A 24334-nucleotide genomic window follows, 5' to 3' on the forward strand; every position below is an offset into this window, starting at 1 on the left:
AGAGCCCACTTTCCCCCCAGGAGCTCAGGGTGCAGATCTCACTGCAGATTCACATCCTGGCCCCATCACAATCCCCTCTTGCCCAAGGGGAAGCAGCACCCTCTCCAGCAGCCCCACTACTGGGACATCTGGGGGTCTGCAGGTGCCCACCTGTGTGGAGTGGTGGTAGAGCAGCCCCTCAGGCTGGCTTGTCTGGAAGCTGAAGCCGCTGTAGAAGTCCCGCAGCCCCGGCACATCCGTCAGAGCCAGGGTCAGGTAGCCGTGGCCATGGACACTGACTGAGCGGGCAACCTGTGACAGACAGCACAGAGGCAAGGTGGGAGCCTGGCCCTGGCCTTGCAGGGGCACTGGGACACGAGTGAGGAGCTCTGCTTCCTTGCTGGCTCTGGCTGTTGCTATGGCCAACCACGTGGAGCAAGCACCTCACCACAACCCCTCTGCACTGAGGACTTGGGAGCTTTCTGCCCGTTTCTGTGTGAATGAGGGGAGATGGGGGCTGTCCTGGGGGTCCTGCTCTCCCTTTCCCTGCAAACCCTTGCCCAGCATGCTGGCCAGGCTGCCAGGGCTTTGTGCTCACCAGGAGGTCCGAGGTGCAGCCGTAGCTGACGCCCACGGTGCTCATGCGCTTCAGGTCGACGTATTTGCCAAGAGCCTTCAAGCCCTTCATGCAGCCCCGGATGGGCCCACCCGTGGGGAAGAGAGATTTCAAACTGCAGGAGAAGCAGACAGTGTTAACGAGGACAGCCCCAGGCAGGACACAGCCCTGGGCAGGATCTGGCCCTGCAGATCTTTCAGGGAAAGTGCCTGGGAATGAACTGTGATGGTCACAGGTATCTCCAGTGTCAAGGCTGCTCCAAAGCACTCAGCATGGCAAAGAAGGACTTGGTGACACCCACCAGCACCTCATCCCTCACCAGAGATGGAAAAGGTATAATCCTTAAAGGCTCAGGATGATGGACAGGGAAAGGCAAACTTCCCCCTCAGTTTCAGCAGGGTTCCAACAGCCCTGGATGTGGCTGAGAAAGGGCCAGGGCCACCACCAGGGACTCGAGGGGAACATGCTGACTGTCCCACCCCAGTGCAGGCTGGACCCACCTGGGGGGCAGCACGGCTGGGGGCACACCCCCCAGGTAGTAGGAGACAGCATTCTCCAGGGAGTTCTCCTGCTCCACCACGAAAATGGTGAGGCGCTCCACCCGCACCAGGATGCGCTTCTTGTTGTTCATTTTGAGGAGGAAAATCTGGATCTGGAGACAGAACAGAGAAATGATCCGTCAGTCTGGGGCAGTTAGGTCCATCACAGAGGGCAAGACAAAGTGTCAAGTTAATGGCTCAAGTCAAAAAACATCTTGCAGCTCTGACTCCCTCAAAAACAAGGGTCCATGTGCCTCCCACCCTGGATGAGGAGCGTCCTCTCCCATCCACGAGATCCCTGTTACCTCTTACCGCTTTGTTTGTGGTGCTGCTGATGGTGAGGGATGAGGAGTTGCTCGGTTTTGCCATCTCCAGGCCAGAGCTGAAATCATAGTAAAGAGCCAGCTTCCCATCCCGGATGGCCAGACACAGGAACTGACCCTGGGGGAGGCAGGATGGACACTCAGCAGGTACCCAGGATGCAGCTGTGGCACTGAGCCCACCTGCCCTTTAGCATTGGTGGGAGCAGTCCCACTTCTGTGCCCTGTCACAGTTATTTGGGATTTATTTTCAGCCCTGTGCTGGGGCAAAGGGATAACACTGCAAGCCGGAAACGCTCCTTGCAGCACTGCCTGCCCCAGTGAACCCTGGCTTAGCTTGGAGGGTCTCCCAAGCTCTGCGGAGCCCCTCCAGCACCAGCCAAGTGACTGCTGTGAGGTTTGGGTCCAGTCCTCTCATGGCTTTTAACAACAGTGCTGAAATCCTGCTCCAAAGAGATCCCCAAATCCCTCCTCTCCCAAGTGTGCTGAACTGGGAATGCCTGGACTGTCCACTGAGGGATGAAGGCTCCCCAGGGGAGCAAGCACCTGCCTGGTTCTCCAGGAAGAAGATGATGCCGTTGTAGGAGACCACGCGGATCTCCTGCTCGAAGCGCTTGGTTGTGCCGAACTGGCTCTCGAACTTGATCTCCGCGTAGCCAGTGCCATCAAAGTAGGATCCATCTGTCAGCCAGGGGTCTCCCGTGGACTTGGACCTGAGACACACAACAGGAGGGATCAGTCCCAAGGCATGGAGCGAGCAGAGCTGAGCTCCTTGGGGCAGGCTGCTCCCAGCCCAGTGCCCACCTGGCGCAGGGTTTCTCGGCAGCGGTGTCCAGCTCGAAGGTGTGCTGGAAGTTGTAGAGGCTCACCACCTCCTCGTTCAGCGTGTCCAGCTCCAGGCACCCGCGGTAGTTGGGAAAGCGCAGAGCAGGAGGAGGCTGGGAATGAAAAACCCAACACTTGAACAGGGTTTCCCTCCTGTAAGAGCCTCCTAAAGCCCGCTCCCCGCTGCCTGCCTCACCGTGAAGCTGGAGGGGTAGCCCCCCACGTAGAAGACCACGTTGCGTGGGTCCAGGTTGAGCAGCCCGTGCTCTCCCTTGGCCACACTGTCTCCCTTGATCTCGTGCACCCTCTGCCTCTCCACGATCACCGACATGTGCCCGTACTGCAGGATCCTGCAGCAGGGAGGGATGGTCAGGAGCAGGGGAGACCCCCAAAGGAGCAAACCCTGCCCTCCCCGAGCAAAGGCCCAACCTGTTGATGCTGATGGTGACAAACTGCTCTCCAATATCCTCATCAACACTCAGGGAGGTTGGTTCCTCATCTCCAAGTTTGTAGATCCAATGCACTCTGCGGTCCTTGAGCACAATGCCCAGGTAGTCTCCAGTGGCCTGAACTCAGGGAGAGACAGGGCCACATGTTGGCATTTGGGACAGGCAGGAGCTCTCCCTGGTGCTCCCAGAGCTGCACTGGACAAATAGCCCTCTATTCCACCCCTCACCCAGGCTGATGCTGCATCCAGGGGCTTTGTGTCCCCCACAAAGATATTCAGGGACCAGGTGAGGTGCTGATGTCCAGGCATGGACATCACTAATGCAACATGGGCTCTATCCACCCTCTGGCCCCATCTCACCTCTTGGCTGCCCAGGTACAACACGAACCGCCCCTCCTCTGCCTCGTCCTGCTGGCTCCTGGGCTCGGGGTTTTGGATGTAGAATTTGAGGGATGTGTAGGCTGCTAAATCCTGCAGATTGCTGGGCATCCGGACCTGCACCCCTGAGCTGCCATTGAATTTCATGGGCACTTTCACCTGTAGGGAGACAAATACAGCCCTGTGGCACTGAACCCACTGCCACCTGCCTGGTCACTGCCAGTTCTACCAAACCCCAAGAGAAAGGGACACCAAACACCCTTCCCTGTGCATGCCACCCTCGGGTGAGCCCTCCTGCACCCAGGCCCCCTGAGCTGACCTTGCTGGCGGCGTTCCTCGCCTGCGTGATGAGCTGCCGGATCCTCACGATGTTCTCCGACACGGTGGCGTTCTTGTTCCTCCTGTTCTCCAGGCTGCTCAGCTTCTCCAGCAGCAGGGGAATGGTGCTCTCCAGGCTGGACACTGGAGTTGGAAGTGGAGCCAGGAGTTTTGGAGGTTAGCAAGGAAGGGAAATGCAAAGTTCAGGCAGTTTGAGAAATGCAATGTGAGCAAGTCACAGAGAGACTCCCCTAAACCCATCAGCCTTGACGGGGTCTGAGAATGCTCCACTGCATGCAACCTCCTGCAGTAAAGCTACAGGTGATACAGACATTGCAGGAGAGGAAAATAGAAAGGGCCAGGACTTAAAGCATTGGTATTGGCTACCTCCCTCTGCTCTTGATCTGGAGCCACAAAGCACAGCTTCCAAAAATACTCTGGGGGCATCTGTGCATGCAGTGGCTCATATAAGACACCCTGATAGCCCACCTGGCTCAGCACTCACCAGATTTCTGCAAAGCACAGCTTCCAAAAATACTCTGGAGGCATCTGTGCATGCAGTGGCCCGTATCAGACTCACCCTGATAGCCCACCTGGCTCAGCACTCACCAGATTTCCTGGCATCCTGGACTGCCTGGTTCAGGTCTTCATTTCGGAGACCTCCATACTGGTTTTTCCACTCATCCAGGTTCTTCTTCATGGTGCTCAGGGCATCCTCCACTCTTGCAGCTGTTTCATTCGCCTCAGCAGCAGCTGCTTTGGCATTCTGGATTGTGTCCTTTGTGTCCTCTGCAAAGAAAGAAATATCTCTGAGGTGTCCAGGAGCAGGGAGGAAGCACCTTGGATCACAGACAGTGCACGAAGAAGGGAGTAGAGAATCAGTCCAGCTACCCCAGAACAAACCTTGCTCCCTGCCCAGCATGTCCTGCACAGACTGGAGCTGGGTCAGGAGCTGCTCCTTCCTGGCACGGAGGTCAGCCAGCTTGTCCTTTGCTGTCTGCAGAGTTCCTTTAATAGCTGCAAATAAAGAAATGCACGTGCTGTTTGTTGGAGCTCAGTGCAGCCCAAAGGACAGCAGATCCTGCAAGCAGCCTCTCTCACCCCCATTGAGTTTGCTCTGCTGTCTCCTTGCAGCCTCCTCCAGGCTGCTGCTGTTCCTCTTCAGCATTCTGGAGGTGGCCCCGAGGTTTTCTGATATGACATTCTGTGAAAAAAAACAAGGGACTCTGAAGAGGAATTCAAGTCTCTGGCTCTAACTGCACACAAAAATGCTTACTCAGACAACTGCAGAGGGGTGTGACAGGGAGACCCAAACACTGAGTGTGGGCCCAGCTGTGGCAGACTCTGCTCTCAGGCACAGAGCACAGCGCTCATGTGTCAGAGGGAAGGGAGTTTGCTTTTTGCCCATCTGACAGGGCTCCCCACAGCACGTACCATCAGGGCCTCACTGGCTGCCTTGTCAGCGTCGTGGGCTGCCTGCTCTGCTTTCCTCACAGCTTCAATGATGCTGGCGTAGGCATTGGAGGCATTGACTGCCCTCTGGATAAAGCCATCCTGGTTTGTGTCCTGGATAATGCTGTGTTGGAACGTGAAGCCATCAAGTCCATGGAAAACAGCCTCTTGCCCATGCCCTCACAGACAAACCCCTCTGTGCTCCTCAGCACAATGTGTGCTCCAGTATAAAACTTTGGAGGTGATACCCTATAGCATCAAAGGCAACCCACAAGGAAGGGGACAGAAGGAATTTGACTCCATCTTATCAGAAGGCTAATTAATTACTTTTTTATACTATATTATTCTATACTACACTACATCTGAACTGGATCTGCCAAGCACTCACTCTGCACACAATTGCACAAACTCTCTACCAACAGTCCCAACACACACACTCTTGGCCCTGATAGTCCAAGGAAACAAAACATCATCACTTTGGGTAAACAATCTCCACATTGCCTTCTACTTTGGCACAACATAAGCACAGCAAATGAGGTAAGCATTGTGTTTTCTTTCTCTGATGTTCAGAGAATGTGAAACCCAGAAATATTCTTGGGAAGAATTGTGCCCGGCTTTTCTCTGTGAAAAGAAACCTAGCAACAATAGCCCCCTGTTCCTCTGCCATGGTGGGGCTGCAGTTTCCCATCCCCAGCTCTGGCAGCAGCCAGCCTGGCCAGTGAGGCTCAGGACAGGTGCCTCACCCAGACAGGTTCCTCGCGAGCTCATCCAGGAGCCGGGCGTGCTCCTCTGCCTGCTCCACGATGGGGATCTTGCTGCTGGCCGGGGAGAACTTCTTGACCCGCTCGGTCAGGGGCAGCTTGGCCCCATCCAGCAGTGCTGCCAGCTTCTCGTATGCCTGCAAGGACATCTGTCACTGCTGAGGGCTGCCACACCTCCCCTCTGCCCACTCTGCCAGAGTGCCTCTGCCACTCACCTCCTTTGCACGCTCCATCATCTGCAGGAAGTCAGAGACCTGGGCAAGGGCATCCTTGGCCATCTGCAGGGTCTCCTGCACCAGTGCATGCTGCTTTTGGAGCTCCTGGCTCTTTTGCTGGACACAAAGACCCTGGGTTAGGGACCAGCAGGGCTGGGACAGCCCCCCTCAGCCCATGGCCAGGACCGTGGTGAAAGTCTACCTGACTCTCCTCGAGGTTGTTTCGGTTCAGGCTGTTCAGCTCCTCTGTCTGCCTGGTTTTGTTCACGGCCTCGTTGAGGGCATCTCGCAGATCCATGAGCTGGGAGCTGTGCTGGGCCAGCCGCTCCTGGATGCTGCTCACCAGGTCCTGGTTGGACTGCCAGCGGGCGTGCAGCTCGCTCTTCACCCGGTGCAGCACTGGGGAGGGGGGAGAACTCTGCTAATTCCTCTTCCTGTGTTAAACACTCCTTCTGTGCCTGGCTGCCCCAAAGCCTGGCTGTGGTCTTGGCAGATACCAAGGTCAGAAGTGACCATCTTCCACCCCTCCCTCCTTTTCAGCCTAGATGGCACAGGATCCTGTCCATGACTGTCTACAAACCCTCAGAGAGATGGGATCTCTTTCAAAGACACACAGCCATGCCTGAAAAGATCCAGATGATGCACCTGAGGCCTTGATTACTTCCACTGTGAAAAATTACTTATTTCCAACAAGAGCCAGTTCATAATTCCAGCTTTCAGCTTCTGAGTTATGCTTTGCCAAGGCTTGTTAATCAGAAGTGCTCTCTTCCTACACTGCCAGCATCCCTGATTGGGCTCACTGCTCTCATTCCTGCAAGGATGCCCTCAGGACAGCAGAGCCACCGTGGGAGCTGGCTGCTGGTTGTTAGTTACTCTATGGGGACAGCAAACAGGAAGAAACATGGTGTGACTTATTCACATCCATGTGTAATGTGAATACATCACATAATGGTGATTCCTGGTTCTAAGTGTTGTCATTTTTGTTCATCAAACAGAACTACCCACTTAGTTCTGCTCTGAAATTTGCCTTAAGGGAAAAGGAACCATAAATGATCCTGTTGAAGTGTCACAGGGAACTCTGAAACTCCTATAAAAATGGCTGGGGGTGGCTGGTTCTTAACAGCGCTCTCTAAACACGACCATGACGTGCAGTGTCTGCGTGGGCTCCAAGCCAGACCCAGCAGGACCTGGGCAGCCCAGCTGGACTCACACTTCTGAGCCTCCTCGTGTTCACGCCTTGCCAGCTCCTCCTGGGCTCCCAGGCTCCTCTCCTTCATCTCCCTCAGCATCCTCTCCACCTCGGCCAGCTTCTGCCGGAACTCCTCGCCGGACGTGGTGCTGGCATTGTCTGCCCCAAACCTGGCCATCTGCCGCACCAGCTCTGCAGAGAAACCACGCCCTGTTAGACTGAGCAAACCAGTCCTTCACAACTCCCTGAGGTTCTTCTCCTCACAAACCACTGACAGCTTTCAGACAATAAATTGCTTGAGATCACCCAGAGGCACTGCCCCATGTTTCAGCCCCCGTGGCCACTACCAGTGACACATGTTACATCCTGAGCAGCTTTCTGCGGCTCTGCCTCTTGTCCAAAATCCAGCCACTCTGCTTTGCTCAATCTCTCCTGAAGCTGCAGTGCAGACTGCCCCTGTTTTGTTCATTTTAGTAACATTTGTGGAAGCTGAATGTGTTTTTTTCCCAGACTTGTGTTTAGCCAAGCAGCTGAGACTCACAATAAGGCTGGTCAGGGTAAAAGCTGGGATTCTGAAGGGATCTTCCTTTGTATTTTCCCTTGTTCTCTCCATGGCTTTCTCTAAGCACTGCACTACTTGGCAGTGGTTGAAACCAAGACCATGGCATACCACAGGCATAACCCCATAGTGAAGATCCTTCTTGACATACCTGCAATGCCCCTCTGGATGCTTTGGATGTGCAGCAGGAGCTGTTCTCCCCTCTGGTACGTGTCCCTCGTGTGCTGCTCAACGCGAATCGCTTCTCTGTGAGTCATGGTCATCTACCACAAAAACACTGGCTTAGCTCAAGTATGAGATGACATTTTATGTCTTTTGTCAGTGGGACTTGCTCCCAAAACACACACAAGGCCTGGGAATGTGTTGCTTGTGAGGTCCTTGGAGGAGCCTGTCCTACAAGGCACTGAAGGATGATCTTATTTAGCACTTTCAGAGAAGCACAAGCATTAAATACAACTCCACTGCAACAGGCTCTGGATGCTGGAACAATCCCAACACCACAGAGTTCAGCACTGTTCTGTGCTCTTAACACAGGGAAAGCCCCAGAGCCTGGAGCCAGGCACACCTAGGTCCTGATCAAGAGACAGGGGACTGCAGTCTGGCTGTCTGGTACACACAGGGCAGTTTGTCCTTGCAGCTGTCTGGGGAGATATGTCATCAAGCAGAGATTTTTCCTTCTCCCTCAGATTAGGAACAGGCAGTTTATAAATCAAATCAAGTGAAATCAAATCTTGCTCAGTTTATCCATTCTCTGAAGATGTGACTGCTAGGATGTAGACTGCATCCATGATGGACCCAGATGTTTTGTGTTCCTTACTTGTATGTCCCTTCTATAAATTATATTTGATTCAATTTATTTTTACTGCTTAAAGTTTAAGCCACCAAAAAGCAAGCAGTAAATCAAGAAAAACTACCAGTATTATGAGATGTTCCACGGCTCTCCAAGGAAGGAAAGCAGGTAATCCAGCTTGAGCACCTAACACTGCAACTTAGTTCTGACTGAGCAGGAGACCTGACCTGCCTGAACTAGGCTCCTCACAGCCTTCAAAGCCTACATTTTGGTAAAAGGGGGCTTGTGCTTTGGGAAAGAAAAATGGAGAAATACCCTACTTTGTGCTGCAGAGCATTCAGGTCCTGTGTGAGATCGATGTTCTCATCCTCCAGCTCATCAGCCCTTTGCCTGACCCTGCTCATGGCTCTGTGGTACTCACGGAGCTGGTTCTAGGAAAAACAAAAAAAGAAGAGCCTAAATTAGGCCAAGAGGCCAGGAAACAGGGGCAGAAGGTGCTGTGAAGCCTTCCACGTACAGCAATGGCCAGTATGGTGCCGTTGAGGCCGTGGAGGCGAGCCCAGGCGATGGAGCTGGCGTTGAGCGTGACCAGCTGGCCGCGGATGGACGGCAAGGACATCTCGATGCTCTGCAGGTCCTCCAGCAGGAGCAGGACACAGCTGTCACACACTGCAGGGAACGCAGCAGTCAGCACAGGCCCTCTCCCGGGCTGCCCTCCCCTCCTTCCCCAGGACAGTGGGACACAGACCTTCACACTTCATGCTGTTGGGGCCGTTTGCCACCAGGATCTCGTGCTCGCGCTGGCAGACGTCGCACTGCTTCCCCGTGAGCCCGTTGGGGCACGTGCACTCCCCAGTGCGAGGGTCACAGGAGCCCCCCCTGCACTCACACTCTGCAGGGTGAGAAACAGAGAATCATTTTGTGCTTTTACCACTCTGGAGTGAGGGGAAGGAGAGGTTTTATTCCAGCTATGGTGGGAATAAAACCCCACACGCCACTGGTGGGGGTTCCCTGTGCAACGCAACGACGCGCACAGGCCCTCAGACAGCTGCCAGCTGTTTTCTCCCCCCAAAAACTGCACCAGCAGCCCAGCCCTGTCCCAGTGCCCCTGGCTGGGAGCCCACACTCACTTGTGCAGCCGCCCTGGCCGAAGCCCCAGTAGCCTGGGGCACACTGGTGGCAGCGGGAGCCGCTGACGCCGGGCAGGCAGTGGCACTGGCCGCTCTGCGCGTGGCAGCTGCTCCCCACGGCGCCCACGTCGCAGTCACACCTCCGGCAGCCCGAGCACCCCTCAAAGCCGTAGTACCCCTCCTAGGGAAAAGCAGGACATGGACGCCCTGGTCAGCAAGTGTGCCTCTCTCCTGGGTCAGTGATGGGCGACCACAGCTTTCCTTTCTAGGTGTGTTTTGTGCACCACAAAATTCAAAGCAATATGGGAAAGATGTGGAGCTGCATTGAGAATACAGAAACCTGTGTTCTGTGCCCTGTGAACCTGCCTGTGCCCAAGCTGGATGCACCCAGGAAAATGGGGTTTACTGCAGTTTCACAAATGATGCCACTTTACTGGAATGCTGCCTGCACTGCTTGCTGCCAGATCTTTAATAGGCTTTTGCCATGTACTCATGCAAATTCAGCCTTGACCAGCTGGCAGCCAGCCCTGCTCAGCTCACAGGCCTGGGGGATGACACACCATGGCTGCCCCTCATCCCCATGACAAGGACAGACGCCATCCCAGGGCCCAGGTGACCCTCACCTCGCAGCGGTCACAGTGCTGGCCTGTCACTCCAGTCTTGCAGAAGCACTGGCCAGTTTGTGGATGGCAGGAGTCAGTCCCACAAGGCGAACAGTTGCACTCTGCCAGGGAAAAATCCATCCAGTATTACACTGAAGAGCCTGTCAGCCACTCACAACACTTACTGCTAACAGCAAAACTGCTCTTCCCCCCTTATCTATCAAAGTTAAGACAGAGCTTCTCTCTTGGATTTGCTTCTCACAACTTATGCCCACCACCCCTTTTACAAGCTGCATTGGGCTGCTGTTCCTCAGAGGGAGATGAGCAGTGCTGGGCACCCTCCCCTTGCCCCTGGGCTGGCTGCCTGCCCCACTCACGTGTGCAGTTCTTGGCCACCACGGCGTCCCCGTAGTAGCCGGGCGCGCAGAGCTCGCAGCGCGCGCCGGCCGTGTGGTGCATGCAGCCCGAGCAGGCGCCCGTCAGGGAGTCACAGCTGCTGAACAGCATGTTGGGATCCGTGTTCCCGCTGCAGTCACAGGGCTGGCACGAGCTGCCGATCACCAAGGGGTTGCCGTAGTATCCCGGGGCACACCTGGAGAAACGCAAGTTACAACAGAGTGAGGATCCTGCAGCTCGCGCCTGCACCGCGCGCTGGAGTTGCACAACTGGAGCAGCCTGAGCATGCAACACCTGTAACTGCTGCAACCCTCAGGGATCTCAAAGCACTCTGTGTTTTGCCTCGGGATGCCTCAGAAAGGTGCCTGTATCACAGGCTGCAAGTCAAGGCAAAGCACACACCTAAGTCACACACCCACAGTAACAGAATTTCAGGAGTCAGGCATTTGCAGGCTGAAAAGGACTGAAGGAAATGCTGCCAGAGCAAAGCACACAGGGGTAGAGCCAGCTGCTTCTGCTGCAGTCCTTAAGGAGAAAAGCCACAGCAGTGGCTGCACAGGGTTGGTGTCTGAGGGCCCCCAAACATGGGTGCCACCCGCCTTACCGCTCACAGTTTGGTCCAGCGTAGCCTGGCTTGCAGAGGCACTGCATGTTGGATCCCTTGTGGACACAGCCAACAGCAAAACTGAAATGAGAATGGGGACACAGGGAGGAGCAGTTACTCCTGATGTGGTGCCAGGGGAGCTGGTCACTCGTGGGCTGCTGGGGCCTCAGGCAAGAGGCCATGAACACGGTCTGGGGACAAGGACAAGGCTGGTACTGGGACACCTGCCCTGGTGGGGCACAGAGTGGTTCCAGTGGTTAAACAGTGAGGCCAAACAGGAAATCCCATCCTGGGGTGCTTACTTGTTGGAGGCAACTGAAAGAGGGCATGGGCACCCAACACACTGCAGGGGCTCCTGGGCAGAGGGGCTGCCCATGTAGCCATCCTTGCATCGCTCACAGTGGTCTCCTTCTGTGTTGTGCTGGCAGTTCTGCAAGGAAAAGGCAAACCCTGGGCTCAGCGCTGACAAGAAACGGTGGCTGCACTAAAAACTCCCCATCAGGATGCCTCAGTCCTTCCTCTCTCCCAGAGCTGCCTTGCACCCTAAGCTGACCCTGAGCAGGGTCACCACTGAAATAGTGAAGCCAATGCTCTGACTCAGGCATGGTTCTGCCAGCCCAGTTAGTATGTAAAGAGCTTTTGAATCACATGCTACAAACCTCCTAACTCCAAAACATCACACTGCTCCACTGCATACTTACAAGGCATATCCCAGAGCCTGGCAGGCACTGATCTGAGTGGCCATTGCAATGGCAGGGGATGCATTTTCCCAGGAAGAGCCCCTTGGTGTCCCTGTAGTAACCTGGAGCACATTCCTAAGGAGACAGAAAAAGGCAGAGATCTGAAAAACAGCCTCATTCTTTTGGGAAAAGCAAAGAAACTAAGTTAGTTTCCATGACAGAATTCCCACTGGGTTATACTGATGGAGAAAAGATTATAAGCAGAGATGAAGATTTTTCAGGGCAGTTCCTTCCTGCTCCTTTTAACCAGGAGAGAATTGGCCAGAGAGAAGGACCCATTCCAAGGTACTGTAGCACCTGAATGATTTCCCCATCATGTCCCTTCCAAGAAGGCAGGTGAAACTTTTGCATATCTCACAAGTGTAGGGTGTAATGGGGAAATGTTCCTTCCTCTGGAACAAGCCGAACTGTCACTTCAACTGAAGCCAGCCTGGAGGCAGCTGGCACCCAAAACATGACTATCTGACCCCTCTGACTGGCACAGCATGTGACTGCCCCCTTACCTGGCAGGAGTCCCCCTGGTAGTTAGCTGGGCAGAAGCACAGCTCCACGTTGCTGGCACGGACGCCCGTGGCTGTGTCCGTGGCCATCTCCAGCACCACACGGCGCAGGGACACGGAGGAAGAGAGCTGGGAGAAGAGTGCCCGGATCTGCAGCTGCTCCAGGTTTGCCAGCACCATCATGAGCTCCTCTCTGGACACAGGGTTGTGAGTCTCTGTGTGCCTGAAGTTACCCTGGTGGGAGAAAACCTGGCATTACTGGCAGGAAGCACAAGCATGTGAACATGCAGCCCAGCCTCCATATCCCTGCTGCTGGAATCTTTCCCCTCTGCCTGGGTGAAAGAGCCCTGCAGCACCTAAAACGCTGAGCTCCAAGCACCTGTCCCTCTGCCTGCATGAGGTCTTGTCCTTTCCTGCATTATCTGAGCACTTCACTTGTGTGTGCAAACTCACCTCCACCAGCTGCAGCCGGCCTTGATGTCATCCCTGCTGCTGGAATCTTTCCCCTTTGCATAGGTGAAAGAGCCCTGCTGAGCTCCAAGCACCTGTCCCTCTGCCTGCATGAGGTCTTGTCCTTTCCTGCATTATCTGAGCACTTCACTTGTGTGTGCAAACTCACCTCCACCAGCTGCAGCCGGCCTTGATGTGCCTCCCCTGGGGATGGGTAGGCACCTTCCAGAAACATGATGCTCATCTGATTGCCCTGGGAAAAGCAAGGAAGGTGTCAGTCATCACCTCATCCCGCTCCTGCCTTAGCAGGGACACCAGGGCATTTCTTGGGCTGCACCTTGAGGATGACGTCGGGCCGGGACTCCATGGGAATGAACACGTCACCCCTGCGAGGGTTGGAGTGCAGCTCGTAGTGAAGGTGCCCTCCATAGGAGGAAACCTGAGGGAGACACAAATCCCACAGGTTGCTGCAAGTCCAAGCACTGAAACAACTCAGGGATGGCCGTGTTCAGCAGTGCCTGCGCGTCAGGCTGCTGGTGAGGTCAGGGAGGTTCCCCATTCTCCTACCTGGTCCCCAAGGTAGGAGCTGGGTGCAACCCAGTAGAGCTCCTGGTAGGCATCTGGGAGGTTTTTGAGGTCAGCAGTGACGAGCTGCTCCCGTGGGCTCAGAGCTGTTGGCACCTCGTGGCGGTCGCTGCTCAGCAAGAGCCACCCGTTCATGTCGACAAACTGGAGGGGAAGAGCAACTCTGGGTCTTCTGGTGGAGTTACACAAAGCATTTGTGTGTTGATGCTCCAGAAGAATAGGTCCCAGAGCAGCAGAAAGGGGAGTAACAGGCTCACACCTCACATGCATCCTCATGAAGCCACAGGAAAGGTGATCATCACCCCCGCCCAGCACAAGAGAGCCCAGAGACCAGGAAAAGGGGCTGAAAGCAGGAGATGGGCACAGGGAGTCAAAGATAACCCTCCTCACTGGGGATCTTCAGCAGGATTAATGCAGGACAGAGACCCAAGGGCAGCAGGGAGCCAGGTGGATGGAGCACACCTGACCTGCAGGCTGTGGTGGCCCCAGCCCCTCTCACCTCAGCTCGGTGCTTCTCGGCACTGCGGCAGCGATCGGTGGCACCGAAGCAGAAGCACTTGGTGCAGCCCTTGGGGTTGGTGGCATCCAAAGAAAATGTCCCCAGGCGGCACTGGTCACACCTCAGGCCCTCCACGTTTTCCTGAAAGATAAGCAAAGCTCAACAGTGTCAGCAGCTTCTCACAAGGCCTCAGTGGAGGACAGGGCTGTCTGAGTGATCAAAGCAAAGTGCTGTGGTGCTGGAAGACCTTAAAGCAGTCCCTCAAACAGGTTTGCTTGTACAGCACCCACCAAACATTAAATTCACCTAGAGAAAGCACTTTAAGCCCTACAAAGAGGCTGGAGCTCAGAAGGTGTTTGAGTTACTCTGCTGCCATGGAGCCAGGAGCCAATAGGGCTGACAGCTCCACCTGCAACCAGCTCTGACACTGGGCTGGACTCAGACTGGCCATCTCCCCCAGAGAGAGCCCAAGGAGAGAAACTTCCTGGCCAGGAAGGATGAGGAGGTAAGAGCTTTTCAGGGTGTTTTGAACCCACCACCCCACGGGGCAGGCTGGGTACACACAGCCTCTGCCACCCCCTGCCAGAGCTGGAGAGCCGAGCCAAGGAGAAAGGCACCACATGGAGGCACTGGGGGACTGACCTTGCAGTGACACTGCCCCGTGACGGGGTCACACACGCTCGCCTGGGTGCCAGCCTGGTGGCAGTCACACGGCCGGCAGTCGGGGTAGTGGTAGTAGCCAGGGGCACAGAGGTCACACTGTCGCCCGATGACGTTGGGCTTGCACCTGGGTGGACACAAGAGCCACAAGAGCTTTCAGAGCTTTCCTCACCCCCATTCTGCACATTTCCTGCCCTTTCAGCTTGCCATCACTCCAGCAGGGACCAGGGATGCTGCCAGCTGTCCCCAGCGCCAGGACAAGGCTCCCTCACCTGCACTGCCCACTGTCCACGTCGCAGCCTGGCTCTGCCAGCTCCTGCACGCCGGGCCGGGAGCAGTTGCAGTCCTCACAGCCAATGAGGGGGTGGCAGCCGAAGGTCTGGGGCTCACAGACAACACACTCCGGCTTCAGGGTGTGGGGAGGGCAGATGCACTGCCCTGTCACTTCATCACACAGACGCGTCCCGCAGTCACAGGCTGCAAGGGACAGAAAAAGGCTGGGTTTGGGCCAGGCACCCAAGCGTGGGGAATGGACACAGAGCACAAGCTGGGAAGGCAGAGGGGCAGCCAGGGGAACTCACGCCTGCAGTTGGGGAAGCCCCAGTAGCCGGTGGCACAGCGGGAGCACTGGCGGCCGATGACGTTGGACTTGCAGGGACACTGTCCCCCAAAGGGCTGGCACTGGCTGCCCCGCGCCCCGGCCTCGTGGCAGCGGCACGGCTGCGCCCCGTTGTTGTAGAAGAGGGACAGAGAGATGGCAGAGTCACGGCAGAACCTCGAGGACGTGCTGGGGCTGCAGGGGGAGGCGGCAGGGGTCAGCGCTGCACATCCCCACAGCCTCCACACCACCCCACAGCCTCCACACCACCCCAACCAGCCAGAGCTGCACATCCCCACAGCCTCCACACCACCCCAACCAGTCAGTGCTGCACATCCCCACAGCCTCTACACCACCCCACAGCCTCCACACCACCCCAATCCAGCATCTCCTGCAGCCACGGGGACTTAGTGGGAGGGAGAGCCCTGTGACACTGAAAGCTCCCAAACTGATCAACAGTTTGGTCAACCCACGTTTGGTCAACAGAAGGGAAACCTCAACCAGCCCCTGCCTGCCACACGTGAAGGGAAGGGGTGCTGCTCCCTGAGGAGTGTGCAGCCTGCAGGCACCCAAAGCCAAGCATCTCACTTGATGTAGAAGCTGTTGACGCCACAGCTGCTGATGAAATCATAGGACTTGTCCAGGGGTTCCTCCTGCAGGTACTGGGAGGTGTAGCTGTCCTCAGGCACCACAAGGATGTAATCCTGCAAAGTAAGGGTGAGACACCTCAGACAGACAAGCACCATCCAAAATCACTCTGAAGTGCAAATGCACCTTTAACCTTTCATGCCTTGCTGGGACAGAATATAACACACCAAGCACTGCAAAGACCAGGAGCCACCTCTCTACTGAGGTCTGTCCATCAGGGTCCATTTAAGCTAAAGCTCCACATGAGGAACAGCACAAATTCACCAGACTAAAATCAGGCAGAATACCTCAGAGCACAGCACTGGCTGTGCCACAGCAGGGAGGCAATCTTTATAATATGAAATTTCTACACATGAAGGCACCTGGGCTCCAATTCTATCTTTCAGCCATTTATCCAAATTTTGGTCAACCTTCTAGTCCTGCTGCCTGAGAATAACAAGAGCTACCTACTCTCATGATGCCTGAACAAACAATATTATGCAGGTTTAAAATATTGCTAGAGCAGGAATAAGGCTTATTCTGGATTATCACAAACTATGTATGCAAGGTAAAGCTTCAGTTTCTGCCTGGTTTCGATACCAAAACCAGACAAGGAAGGACACTATCATATACAGAAGCTGCCCCTGTAAATTCTGGCCCCAGTTCCACACCACGAGGCTGGAGACTGCAAGTTCCAGGGTAGTTCAGAGATAAGTGATGGTGGGTAAGACTCCTGCTGTCACACAGTGACAAAAATCCAATGAAAAGCCCTCTGCTGAAGCCTGCCCAGCATGCTCTGGAGCTTCCTGGAGAGAGGCTCACCAGCCACAGCTGCTTGCCCTCTGGCACTCGAACAACCACAGTCAGGTCATTATCAGTAACATCCAGGATGATCTGGTCCTCAGAAACCACCAGGCTCCGACACCCGTAGCCATGTGGGCAGAAGTTTGCATTGGTCTGACCTGAAAAAACAACAGATGTGTTGGTCTCACCTGTCCCCTGAGTCCCCACCCCATCCTCCCACTTTGGAAGGGGTAAATCAGTCTTGCTTCATTTTCGCAATCCCTGAACAACCCACAGTCAACCTCTGGCATGGAAAAGTTCCATTTCTTCTGCCAACCAGCAGCTTCCCCAGGCTGCTGCTCCTCTCACCTTGCCAGATGCGCCCACCACTGATGAGCACCTCCACGGGGAAGGTGGGGTGGCTGGGCTGGTAGAAGTGCAGGATGAAGGCGTAGCGTCCCAGGGTCTGGATCCGGCTGTTGAACACCACTGCAGCCTGCCCCAGCACGGGAGAACACAGACAAAAATCCACGTCTGACACACACACACAGCTGGGATGTTTCTGAATTACTGCACAGATTTGGGCAGGTCGTGAGAATTCAGTGAATCAAGCCCCCCATGCCTCCATACTCTCTCCCCTCCAATGCTGCCACCTGAAAAGCTTTTCCTGGGATCCCAGAGAACCAGACAAGGTTGGATAAAGCCAAGAGTGGTGAGTCCACAGGAATTACAGGTTCAGGGAGAAGTTTAAAACTCAGATTAAATTCTGAAAATGCTAATTGATAAAGCATTAATCAACAACTACTGAAAATTTCTCCTTGCCCCACTGGTCCAGTGTCACAGCACCAGCAAACCAGCCCAGCCCATGCCTGTGCCCCTACCTGTGGGGACTGCAGGAGGATGAGCTCTGCAGTGGGGTCCATGGCTGTGGGAGGACGAGGAGCAGGCTCCACTGGCACCCCAGATGGAGCCACATGGACAGCCTGAGCCAGGGGCACCTCTGGGGCAATGGGCAGAGCCTGGGCCCCCTCCAAAATGATTGACTGAGAAAGCTTCAGGAACCTTGAGGGGACACAGGAGCTGCTGAAAAATAAGGAGCAAACAGGATGTGAGTATCTCCAGAAAGAGAGAGAGGAGGGAAGCACACCCTGTAACTCCTGGTGGATTACAAGGAGTGCCTGCTGAGGGAGAGCTCACTGCCAGCACCCCTGGGGCTCTGGGATATGGGCTCAGCAGGAAGAACAGGAGCCTGGCTCAGGCCAATTCCTCTGCAAATATTTATCTGAAGCAGTGTCAAAAATCTGGATACAGCAAGGGTCTTGCAGACCTATCAGTCTGATCCCAGTCTGTGCTCAGAGGACACAACCAAGGAGCTTCACCTCAGCTGGAGATTTATTCATCAAAAACTTTAAAAAGTCTCTGAGCCTAAGGGAAGCAGGACAAGTAAATGTTTTTGGAAACAGTCCCATTGATGCTAAAGCTGAGGGGGACCTGAGACCCTCACCTGTTGGATGAGAAGGTGCCATGGACACTGATGCAGTGCACTTTCGGCTCGATGAGCTCCATGGTGAACTGTGCAGCAGGGATCAGGTACACTTTGTGCTGCCACAAGGGAGAGACACACCTGGTTATGTGACAGCCTCTGCCCCTGGAGCCACAGCTGTCCCTGTGCCCACCAGCCAGCTGGCACTCCAGCTAATGCATGGCAGTCACGCCTCTGCTTATTCCTTGGCACAAGCATTATGGCATTTAGATGCTCCACATATTGGTGGGATTCTTCTGTTCTTAGCTAAACTAGGAATGTCTTCAAGATAAACAAAACTGCCCCACTGCAAGAGCAGCTGCTTCTCCCCATCTCCTCCCCACTCCCAGCCCCAAGATTTACTTCAAAACACCCCACTGACCACACTCTCCACTTGGACTGGTTGTGACACAGACCAACATCCAGTATCCAGTCCAAACAGGACCAGAAAACCCTTCTACAGGCTGGGTCCCATTCCACCTTTCCTCCCTGTGCCCTGCCGACAGAGCTGCCCTCAGAGGGAGCCTTACCAGGAAGAAATCAGCCAGATCAGAGGTGAAACGAACAGTGGCCTCCGAGGTGAGTTCAAAAGTTGCCATTCGACTCTGGGAATCTACCGCAATCCCTCGACAAAGGAAACTAAGAGAAACACACATTTTGAAATCAGCCTTGTACAGGGTCATGACCCATTTCTTGTCCTGCCAGCTCTATGTCCTGAGGGGATTTACACAAAGTCCCTGAAAATCTTTTGATGTTTTTTTCTGGCTGCTTGCAAGAGCAAAGTTTTCCAAGGACACCCCAAACATTTGTTTCCTACTGCAAAGGTTGCAATCTGAAGCCAGACAGGGTTTGACCTGTCTCCAATAAACCTGCCTGGAGGCCATTCCCTAAGTCAAGGTCCCTACCAACAATTCAGATGTAAACAGACACCCAAGATCATCTCCTGCAGGGGCAGGTACATACCTCCTGAGATGGGGTGGCCAGCCACTAAAATCTGTGTCCAGCTAGAATGAGTCTGGACATGCAGAGCTTAGGTGGACAACACTGAAACCTGCTTTGTTTATGTGATAAACCCAAAAAACTTCAACTGGAGGGGAGGCTGTCCCTGCCACGGCAGAGAACTGGAGCCTCTCTGCCCCGAGGTGCCCTTACCTGTAGACACAGGGGTAGAAGGTGAACGTGCCCTGCTGCGTGGCCGAGCGCGGTGAGCTCACGGCGATGCCCACGCTCTGCAGGGCGTTGGTGTTGGCATATTCCACCAGCAGCACGTACTTCCCAGGCTGGGCCACGGACAGGGACAGCTGCACTTCCACCTGGAGCACAGAGGGATCACTAGGGAGGGTGTGCAGGCTGCTACAAGCCAGCCTCCTCTGCAGCTCAGGGGACAAATCTCATCAAATCCTTGCAAGCCTTTACATGTGAGACTCTGGGTCTGGGTGCCCTGAACAGAGCTGCAGGGGTGCAAAGCCTTTCTGGTGCAGGTAAAGCCTGCCCAGGTGTAGTTAAAGCCCCAGACAGGGCGGGCAGGGTGGCCAGGAAGGGGACAAAGCAGAAGTGCCACTCACATCAGTGCCGCTGCAGCTGGCCATGCGGGGGTGGGAGGGGGTGAGCAGCTCCGTGGGACACAGCCTGGGCAGCCTGTTGTCCAGCCTGCACACTGCATCCACCCCTGGCACGGCAGGGAAGCCCTCCACGGACAGGTACTTGTACAAGAGGCAGCTGGAAACACACAGAAAATAATTGTGAAGTGCAAAAGTTACATCATGATTATAAAAGCTGAGAGCACCCACACAGCCTGGGCCCAGCCAAGTTTGTAAAAGGTTTTGGTCTACCAGGAGGGCCAAGGAGCAGCTCTGGGCAGTGTCCCCACTGCAAGGGACTGGGCATTACAGGACCAGGGAGGGCAGTAAAAACAAAAAGCTTCTCCCCTGTCAATGGGTTTTATCCTGGGGACCACCATTATAGTGGATGGGACAACCAGTGTCCAGAGCCCAGCCAGCCTTCTTGCCAACATGGTCAGAAAGGTTCTGGGGAAGCAGAAGCACTGAGATGCTCCAAACACTACCAGACTGCTCATTTTAAATAGTCCAGCAAAACCTACTCATGGCAGTCATTTCTGAGGACACACACAACCACAGACAAGCTGGCACTGGGAGCCCAGCCCAGCAGAGAGGTGGGCTATGGTGTCACTGTGTGAGCTGGCCCTCCAGGGTCTGTGAGAAAGCACAGACTGGCTGTGCCATGGATGAGGAGATCTGTGGGCTGGCTTTCTGGGCTGGTGCAGGTTCCACAAGCCTTACTGGCCACAGCCAAGTGCTCTACGAGCAGTTTTACTGCACCACTGAGTATGGACTGCGCATATTCCTTAACCCCAAGCCAAGAGGAGCTGAGCAAGCCCCACACAGCACAGAGATGTGCAGATCCTTACTTCTGGGTGGCTTGTTCAGGGGCTGGCTGGTAGACACAAGGCTCCGTGACCTTCAGCTGCAGGATTGGTGCTTCGTAGTATGAGCTGGGCAGCAAAACCAGGTAGTCCTGGGAGGAGAGATGGGAGAGGTGTTCTGCTTGTCACACCTGTCCCCAGGGAGCTGCTGAAGCCCCCACGGTGGGAGGAGCACATGCCTTACCAGCAGCACGCCCTGTGCTTCAACAACCAGAGACCAGGTGCTGGGGTTGAGCACGAAGGGCTCCCCGAAGCTGTTCTGGGGCACAGTGACAAAGGCTGGCTCCGTGCTGGGAGCAAAGACAATCTGCTTGGTCTGCTCTGTACCTGGAACGGGAGGGAGGAGAGGCTGTGAAGGGACTGGAATGGAAAACCTGGGGCTGGACATGGCTATGCTCAGGGAAGCAGCTCTGTGGTGCAGGGGGGAGTGACAGGTTCCCACTCTCTCGGGGCACCACAGTCCCACAGTGTCCTGGAACAGAGACATCCACTCTCAATCTGCTCAACAGCCTAATGGGAGAAATAAACATAAATCACTGCAATCCTCAATGCAAATCCAGAGCTGTCACAGTGTGCTCTGCATCCCCAGGCTGCAAAGCACAGAATGCTGCAAGCCAAGGAGAGTTTTGCCAGCTAGAAAAGGAAAGAACTCATCTGTGAAGAGACAGACAAAAAGAATTGCCCAGATACATTTCCTCCTCAGGGAAATTCTGACCCCAGCTCCACAGGCAAGATACCTGTCTTCTGGCAAAGTTTCAGGCCCCCAAGGTGTGCTCCTGCCTTTCTTCCTGCCAACCACAGACCCTGCACTTGAGATTCAGATGTTATTTTGAACTGACAGAACAGAATGGGGGCAAGGCCTGATCCTGCTGCTGCTGAACAGCTCCTTGGCTCATCTGACAGTCCCACAACCTCATCATTAGTGGATGCAATCACAATACAGCACCTAGAAGCAGACTGTGCCTGCCCAGCAGGTCAGGAGCTTTTGAAGAGCACAGGTGACAGGGATTCACCAGGAATGGCTGCATTTTGAGCAGGTGGGATGAAGAAGGAAGTGGGAATGTGGCACACTGACTGTCCTGGTGTGGTGCATGGACACCAAGGCACAACACACAGGGCCAGAGGCTAAAGCAAGGGCTGTGCTACTGCTGGGATGGTTAATAATAACCCCTTCCCATGTGTGGCAGCTCTGTGACACGCCTGGCATCAGCTGAGCCTGGGACTTCACTTTTCCAGATGGGAAGCAGAGGTGAGGACTCAAGCAGTGAAGAGATTTCCATGAACTGGCACGGGGGTAGATTTATTGATTGAAGTTTCAGATCCCTTTGAGGCAATACACAGCTCCAGCTGAGACATCTTTTGGAGGCAGAGTGGAAGAAACCAGGCTGAAAATCCCATACTTGGGAAAGGCTTTCCCTTTTGCAAGCCACATCTTCCAACTTTTTCCAGGCTGCTTGTTCTTTGCCTTGTGAAGCCCTTTCCATCCAGACATGAGATGGCTCAACACTCCTGAAGCCTCCCAAGGATGCTGCTGTCCTGTTGCTGGGGCACCAGTTTGGCTGCTTGCCTTCAGCACTAAAAAAATCACATTGCTTCTGCACAAGTGAAGCACTTTTTAAGGCAAATGAGCTCTGCTGCTTGGATAGGACAGGTCAAATACTTCTTGATCTTTTGTAGGATCCTAAAGCATGACCACAGCTCCAGCTCTTCTTTTCTTCTGCTGTGTAGTATGACTGGACATTACAAAATGCCATTTTTCCTCTCAAAAAAGAAAAAAAAAAAAGGTGGCAGAAAAATAGTATTTTGGCATTTCAAACCTTGCATACCACATCAAAGGCAGAACCTATGCCAACTCAGGACAGAGGAGAGAATTTCACACAGATAGTTTAGGTAGTCAGTGTTGACAGCCTTGTGCTGTGGATGTGTGGTCTGAAGGAAGAGCTTCAGCAGGACAGTGTGGCTGTGGCATCTGAAGGGGTAAAATGTGCCAGCCAACCATCCACCACGGCCTCAGGTGTGCTCCCATGTCATCCTGCTCAGACTGTTTCCCAGAAAAATTGCTGTCCAGATTTCCAGGCTTGTTCAGACATATTTTGGTGGCTCCTCTCCAGCAGCTTGTGGCTTGATGAGAGGACACTGCACCAGAGTGCAATGCCTGTGTAAGATGTGTAATTCCACGGCACTTCCAAGCCCCACACCACGTGTGAAACCAGCAGCCTGGTTTGGGAGAAGCACACGGGAAAGGCAGGACTGCCACGTCAGGGCATCTGGTAAATAAAACCACATCCAGCTGCCAAAGACTGGATCCACTTCCCAGCTCCTGGCCCATTCTGCTTTTGTGGAAAGTCAGCTCAGCTTTGCCTGGGGCACTGGGGTGATCTTTTCCTGTGCTGGAAAGGTTGCATGGAATTGTACAACAGCTTTGTCTCCCACCAGCCTGGCTGGTATCAGTCCTCACTCAGTGCAGCCCCAGGGCTGGGCCCACCTTGCTGCTGCTTTGGTAAATAAAGGGGGCTGCAAACTCAAATCAGCCTTTCAACTGGGAGAGCAGGACTAATGGGTAAAGCCATATGGAAGCGTCTTCTGGAAAGGATGATGCAGAAGGCTGCCTGGGATGGGGAGGAGGTGGCGATGGCACAGGGAAGCAGAGCAGTCTGGGATCCTTACCTCTCCTTCGTGGCTGATAAGCTGTAATTTTGCCATACACAGTGGCCCCTCCTGAATTAATATACCTCAGGATGACATGGAACAGATAGAGCTCTGCCTCCTTCACGTCTACAGTGACTCTGATTTTATTCTGCAAAAAGCAAAAGAGCACACGGGGCACACATCACTGGGGGGGCAGCTCCTGAGCGCCCACCCTCTCTGGGGAGGGCCTGACCCGCCTGCCCTACCTGCCTGCCTGCCTGCCTCTCTTCCCCCTCCCTCGCCAGCCCAGGCACGGCTCTGGGCACACCTGACACGGGCACACTCGGGACAGACACACCTCGGGCCAGGAGAAGGGGCAGAGGAGCAGTGTCGCAGCGTGGGACGCTCTGAGTTAGTCTAGAAGTGAAAAATGCACTTACAGTTGGCACAAACATTAAACTTTCCTTCCTCAAGGACCGAGACCCTCCCTTCCACACTGGCGGGCCCCCGGCTGACGTAGCGGAAGACGAGGCGGAAGAGGTCGGGGGAGGTCACATTGACAGTCACCACTACCTTGGGCTGGTGGGAGAGAGAGAGGGGAGAGAAGCAGAGCACACCTTCAGTTACCTCCACCACCCTCTCTGCCAGCCCAAGCGCAGCCCTCGGCTCACTGCTCCCAAAGCAACATGCCACAGCGCGAGGAGGAGACAAGCACGCGGACCCTACTGCTCACAGCACCTCGTGACACTGCCCCTCGCTCTGGGGACACCTGGGGACAGCCACCGAGGGAGCAGCCTGCCTGTGGAAGGGGGTGGGAAGGCTGTGACCACACCTGGAGGGTGCTGTGGCCCAGCAGGGTGTCCTGGGGCACACACAATTACATAGGAAGGTTATAGGAAGTTGTTGCTTTTGTTATCAGTGCGCTGCAACCAGCCACCAGGTACCAAACTCCTGCCCTTGTACTGATGGGGCTCTGCCCAGCTGCCTACAGCTGAGGCTGGGAATTGAGCTGGTGCCTCAGGAATGTGCAGGGCTAAGGACCAGCAGGGCCAACAGACCATGCAACTGATGGCACATCTGCTCTCCTCCTGCCTGGACACTGCTTGGCAAGACCCCAGCTAAGGAGATGCTCAGGTCTGACCCATTTCAAAGATCTTAGGCTTAAATAATCTCCTGCC

The 24334-nt window shown here is 54.8% G+C and overlaps 1 protein-coding gene across 3 annotated transcripts in view; it reads right to left on the bottom strand.

Annotated features, from left to right (window-relative positions):
• LAMA5 (laminin subunit alpha 5) overlaps positions 1 to 24334 on the bottom strand; it is an 85349-nt gene that overhangs the window by 4654 nt on the left and 56361 nt on the right. The window contains exons 23-69 of one of the 3 annotated variants that reach the window (XM_039719156.1): positions 23196 to 23325; positions 20713 to 20855; positions 20514 to 20620; positions 19651 to 19804; positions 19238 to 19398; positions 18616 to 18724; positions 18068 to 18165; positions 17445 to 17646; positions 16933 to 17059; positions 16603 to 16742; positions 15742 to 15857; positions 15137 to 15348; positions 14828 to 15032; positions 14538 to 14682; positions 13896 to 14036; positions 13379 to 13540; positions 13149 to 13250; positions 12981 to 13064; positions 12365 to 12595; positions 11823 to 11936; positions 11424 to 11551; positions 11122 to 11202; positions 10499 to 10713; positions 10143 to 10243; positions 9520 to 9700; positions 9138 to 9281; positions 8907 to 9058; positions 8710 to 8820; positions 7751 to 7862; positions 7062 to 7232; positions 6054 to 6250; positions 5852 to 5968; positions 5619 to 5773; positions 4858 to 4999; positions 4525 to 4627; positions 4327 to 4440; positions 4033 to 4212; positions 3425 to 3567; positions 3088 to 3264; positions 2709 to 2845; positions 2476 to 2629; positions 2259 to 2392; positions 2005 to 2167; positions 1447 to 1575; positions 1096 to 1247; positions 578 to 710; positions 151 to 291 (exon numbers count right to left, since the gene is read on the bottom strand). In XM_039719156.1, the coding sequence (XP_039575090.1) occupies positions 151 to 291; positions 578 to 710; positions 1096 to 1247; positions 1447 to 1575; positions 2005 to 2167; positions 2259 to 2392; positions 2476 to 2629; positions 2709 to 2845; positions 3088 to 3264; positions 3425 to 3567; positions 4033 to 4212; positions 4327 to 4440; positions 4525 to 4627; positions 4858 to 4999; positions 5619 to 5773; positions 5852 to 5968; positions 6054 to 6250; positions 7062 to 7232; positions 7751 to 7862; positions 8710 to 8820; positions 8907 to 9058; positions 9138 to 9281; positions 9520 to 9700; positions 10143 to 10243; positions 10499 to 10713; positions 11122 to 11202; positions 11424 to 11551; positions 11823 to 11936; positions 12365 to 12595; positions 12981 to 13064; positions 13149 to 13250; positions 13379 to 13540; positions 13896 to 14036; positions 14538 to 14682; positions 14828 to 15032; positions 15137 to 15348; positions 15742 to 15857; positions 16603 to 16742; positions 16933 to 17059; positions 17445 to 17646; positions 18068 to 18165; positions 18616 to 18724; positions 19238 to 19398; positions 19651 to 19804; positions 20514 to 20620; positions 20713 to 20855; positions 23196 to 23325 (6750 nt within the window). Of the gene's footprint in view, positions 1 to 150; positions 292 to 577; positions 711 to 1095; positions 1248 to 1446; positions 1576 to 2004; positions 2168 to 2258; positions 2393 to 2475; positions 2630 to 2708; positions 2846 to 3087; positions 3265 to 3424; positions 3568 to 4032; positions 4213 to 4326; positions 4441 to 4524; positions 4628 to 4857; positions 5000 to 5618; positions 5774 to 5851; positions 5969 to 6053; positions 6251 to 7061; positions 7233 to 7750; positions 7863 to 8709; positions 8821 to 8906; positions 9059 to 9137; positions 9282 to 9519; positions 9701 to 10142; positions 10244 to 10498; positions 10714 to 11121; positions 11203 to 11423; positions 11552 to 11822; positions 11937 to 12364; positions 12596 to 12980; positions 13065 to 13148; positions 13251 to 13378; positions 13541 to 13895; positions 14037 to 14537; positions 14683 to 14827; positions 15033 to 15136; positions 15349 to 15741; positions 15858 to 16602; positions 16743 to 16932; positions 17060 to 17444; positions 17647 to 18067; positions 18166 to 18615; positions 18725 to 19237; positions 19399 to 19650; positions 19805 to 20513; positions 20621 to 20712; positions 20856 to 23195; positions 23326 to 23596; positions 23736 to 24334 lie in introns of all 3 variants that reach the window. The other 2 variants (XM_039719155.1, XM_039719154.1) reach the window with 2 other exon arrangements.

The sequence above is a fragment of the Passer montanus genome, unplaced genomic scaffold (genome assembly GCF_014805655.1).
Source record: "Passer montanus isolate IOZ18808 unplaced genomic scaffold, ASM1480565v1 scaffold41, whole genome shotgun sequence".
NCBI lineage: Eukaryota > Metazoa > Chordata > Aves > Passeriformes > Passeridae > Passer > Passer montanus.